Here is a 3,864-nt window from a genome sequence, read left to right on the forward strand (position 1 = left end):
TCCAGCTTCTCTTGAAAGGATATAAATCAGGAATGGTGTGAAAGCAACGGGGGAAAAAAGTCCTATTTGGTGCTGGCAATACTAGGCTTCTCTCCCACCCTCACCCCCTCAACACCCCCCCACCCTCCCCTCCTCAGGCTGGAGTGTGCCAGCTTTTTCAGACTGGAGGAATGCGGAGTGTCAAGGGGTCAGGATCAATCCGGTGTGAGTTGATGGGGCAGGAAGGTGCGGAGGAATGCAAGGAATGTCCCTGTTTGTGTGGGACTCCATTCAGCTCATTGGCGAGCCGGGCAGCCCTGCGTGTATAAAAGGCCGGGCCGCCAGCCCCAGCCTCACACAACAACTCTTCCCGCTGAGAGGAGGCAGCCAGAGCCACGCCATCCCCAGGCGACCGACCGACCTACCGCCTCCAGCCCCGACGCCAGCCGCTCGCCCACTGCAGCCGCCAGCGCCCGACAGCCCAGAGCATCCCGGCGCCGAGCTCCAGAGGACGCTGCCCGCCGACCCGCCAGACCTCCCCCGAGCGCCTGTGCCGCCGCCCGCTGCCGCCCCGCGCCCTGACCGCGTCTGCCGCCGGCATGGGCTCCGCTCTCTTCGCCTCCGCGCTCCTGCTGCTCGCCCTCTGCAGCCGGGTAAGCTCACCACTGCCGCCCGCCGCGGCCTCGGCTGCTGGGGGCACGCTGAGCCCGGGAGGGGACGGGCCCGCGTCTCCGGCCAGCCGCGCGCCCCGCTGACCGCCGCCTCTCCCCGCAGGCCACCGGGCAGGACTGCCTCGAGCAGTGCAACTGTCCCGCCGCCGAGCAAGAGCCCAGCTGCCCGGTGGGCGTGAGCGTGGTGCCCGATGGCTGCGGCTGCTGCCGCGTGTGCGCCAAGCAACTGGGCGAGTTGTGCACCAAACGGGACCGCTGCGACCCGCACAAAGACCTCTACTGTGACTTTGGCTCCGAAAAGAACCGCGAGGTCGGCGTGTGCACAGGTAGGACTTGAAGCCCCGACCCCCGCGCTGCTTGGTGTCCAGCCACCTCCTGGCTCGCGTTCCCGCCCCCCTCACGCCCCGAAACTCCAAACTGAAAATCAAATCTCAAATTACACTAGCTGCCCATAGTCCATCCACATCCCGGACGCGCTTAGACTTCCAGCTCCCCGGACCAATTGGACAGACATAACCCCTGCATCTCCTTCCTCTCCTTCAGCTAAAGAAGGGGCCGCCTGCTACTTTGAAGGGAAGGTGTACCAGAGTGGAGAGACCTTTGTGGTTGGCTGCAAATCAACGTGCCATTGCTTGAATGGAGGCCTGGGCTGCGTGCCCCTGTGCTCCCCAACGGTTCGTCTTCCGGGCCCCGACTGCCCCTTCCCGCATTTGGTCAAAGTGCCAGGGAAATGCTGCGAGGAGTGGGCTTGCCATGAGCCCAAGGGTCGCACAGCAGTTGGCTCTGCCCTTGCAGGTGAGTTGACTCGTGATTCCCCTGTGTGATGTACTCCTGTCAGAAACAGTGAACCCAGGGGCCCAGTCCCAACGTTGGACTTCTTACCGAGATTTCGTGTGTTTTGTCCCATAGCTTACCGACTGGAAGACACATTTGGCCCAGACCCAACTATGATGCGAGGAAACTGCCTGGTCCAGACCACAGAGTGGAGCGCCTGTTCCAAGACTTGTGGGATGGGCATCTCCACCCGGGTTACCAATGACAACGCCATCTGCAGGCTGGAAAAGCAGAGCCGCCTCTGCATGGTCAGGCCTTGTGAAGCTGCCCTGGAACAGAACATTAAGGTATATTCCTGTTCTGCTTCTATCTGCTAATTCTCCTGAAATGTGAGTGGATCAGACCAAAGCTTGGGTCCTTTACCAGCCTTGTTATTAGAGGCCCATTGTTTCCCTCAAATATCTAACATAGAGTTATTTTAAGGGTATGGGATATTGTGTAACAGAAACCACCAGCTTCCTGCTACAGAATCCTCTCCAGCACTAGTTAATTTGAGACATCCTAAGATAGGCTAGGTCTATTTTAAGACCACTTGCAAGTAAGCCTCAAACTTCCTCCCCTCAAAATATAAGCAAAAGTCAGACAAAGTTAAGACTGTGGCTCATAACAGTGAGTTCAAAAAGGCCAGTCCTTTTGTAAAGTCATTGATTTTGTTTTCCCCCCTCGACTCCCTTGTTTTTCTTAGAAGGGCAAAAGGTGCATCCGTACCACCAAAATTGTGAAGACTATCAAGTTTGAGCTTTCTGGCTGCACCAGTGTGAAAACCTACCAGGTCAAGTTCTGCGGAGTCTGCACTGATGGCCGCTGCTGTACACCTCACAGAACCACCACCCTGCCTGTGGAGTTCAAGTGTTCTGATGGGGAGGTCATGAAGAAGAACATGATGTTCATCAAGACCTGCGCCTGCCATTACAACTGCCCTGGAGACAATGACATCTTCGAGTCACCGTATTACAGGAAGATGCATGGAGACATGGCTTAAAGCCAGAGCGTGAGAGAGATTATCTCATCAGACTGTAACTTGAACTGATTCACATCTCATTGTGTGTGTGTATGTGTGTGTGTAAACATGATTTCAGTTAGCACAACTTATTTAAATCTATTTTTCTAATTGGGAAAATGAATTCCCACCTGAATCAAAACATTGTGCTCTGTGGCATTCACACAAATAATCTATCAACTCCAGACACTGGTTTGAAGAAAGTAAAACTTGACAGTGGCACCTCATTAGCGCACAACATCATGGTGATTTATAGGGTGGGGTTTAGGGAGCAGCAGGAGGCTCCAGGAGAAACGCGTAGCATCGGGAAGGTTGTTATCCTAAGGTGGTAAGGGGCTTGCTATGTTGGAAATGGAGAAGGAACATTTGAGCAAGCTCGATGACCTGCCTGCGACTCCAGCAGTCATAACGATGTGTGTTCTCGGGCCATCAAGAGGCGGAGTCATGTTCTCGAAGGCAGAACAGCAGACTCAGCTTCGACATTCTGATTTGAATGGTAGTGTTCAGGAATCAGAATCCTGTCTGTTAGACTGGACAGCTTGTGGCAAGTTAGTTTGCCTGTAACAAGCCAGACTTTTAAATTTTTCTATTGTAGATATTGTGTATAAATTAATTTGTACAGCTATCTAAGTTAATGTAAAGTGTTTGATTTTCTTGTCTATGCCTCGGAATTCTAAATGATTACCCTCTGTTTCTGACCACCGTAGGAAGGACATGATGTTTGTCCGATAAATCAAAGCTTGAAATGAGTACTCACATGGAAACTTTGTTCAGTTGAGAGGCATTTCCTTCAGATAGGTTGTTTGCTAATGTTGAGGCAGCAGTGTCCACGGAAGTCTGACTTTTGATCGGAAATGTGCTAGCCTCGCTTTTAATGAATAAGTGGTCTATATTCAGAAAGAAGAAGAATGGTTTTATGGATGATCAGTTTTTCCACTGGGAAATAATTGTTTCTACTTTGACTATGACTGTTTTCTGGACAGTTTCTTTATTGAGAGTGTGACCAAAAATTACATGTTTGCACCTTTCTAGTTGAAAATAAAGTATATATTTTTTCTACAAAGCACTTGTTACTCATTTATTCTTCTAAACTAGTGGTTCTCAACCTTCCTGACCCTTTAAGACATTTCCTCCTGTTGTGGTGACTCCCAACCATAAAATTATTTTTGTTGCTACTTTATCACTGTGAGTTTGTTACAGTTATGAATTGGTGACCCCTATGAAAGGGTCGTTCAACCCCCAAAGGGATCGTGACCCATGGATTGAGAATTGCTGTTCTAAACATTTTTGAGTATTCTTGAGCTCAAGTGGCAAGGTTTTATTTGTATGGTAAAACAATTTACCAATAATTTTCTTTTAAAAAGTGTCTTTCTCATATAT

The 3,864-nt window shown here is 50.8% G+C and overlaps 1 protein-coding gene across 1 annotated transcript; it reads left to right on the forward strand.

Annotated features, from left to right (window-relative positions):
- Positions 1-335: 335 nt before the first annotated feature.
- Positions 336-3,547, forward strand: LOC142453321 (CCN family member 2-like). Its single transcript, XM_075554531.1, has 5 exons — positions 336-632; positions 754-976; positions 1,194-1,445; positions 1,560-1,771; positions 2,170-3,547. The coding sequence occupies exons 1-5, from the start codon at positions 579-581 to the stop codon at positions 2,464-2,466; spliced, it is 1,038 nt and encodes a 345-aa protein (XP_075410646.1). The 5' UTR covers positions 336-578; the 3' UTR covers positions 2,467-3,547.
- The last annotated feature ends 317 nt before the right edge of the window (positions 3,548-3,864 follow it).

The sequence above is a fragment of the Tenrec ecaudatus genome, chromosome 7, assembly GCF_050624435.1.
Source record: "Tenrec ecaudatus isolate mTenEca1 chromosome 7, mTenEca1.hap1, whole genome shotgun sequence".
Lineage (NCBI taxonomy): Eukaryota > Metazoa > Chordata > Mammalia > Afrosoricida > Tenrecidae > Tenrec > Tenrec ecaudatus.

Bases quoted from the DNA above. Each gene is read 5' to 3' on its own strand.
- LOC142453321 (XM_075554531.1), top strand. From the start codon at position 579: ATGGGCTCCGCTCTCTTCGCCTCCGCGCTCCTGCTGCTCGCCCTCTGC. The intron at 977-1,193 runs GTAGGACTTGAA...CCTCTCCTTCAG, and splicing joins CGAGGTCGGCGTGTGCACAG to CTAAAGAAGGGGCCGCCTGC. The intron at 1,446-1,559 runs GTGAGTTGACTC...TTTGTCCCATAG, and splicing joins AGTTGGCTCTGCCCTTGCAG to CTTACCGACTGGAAGACACA.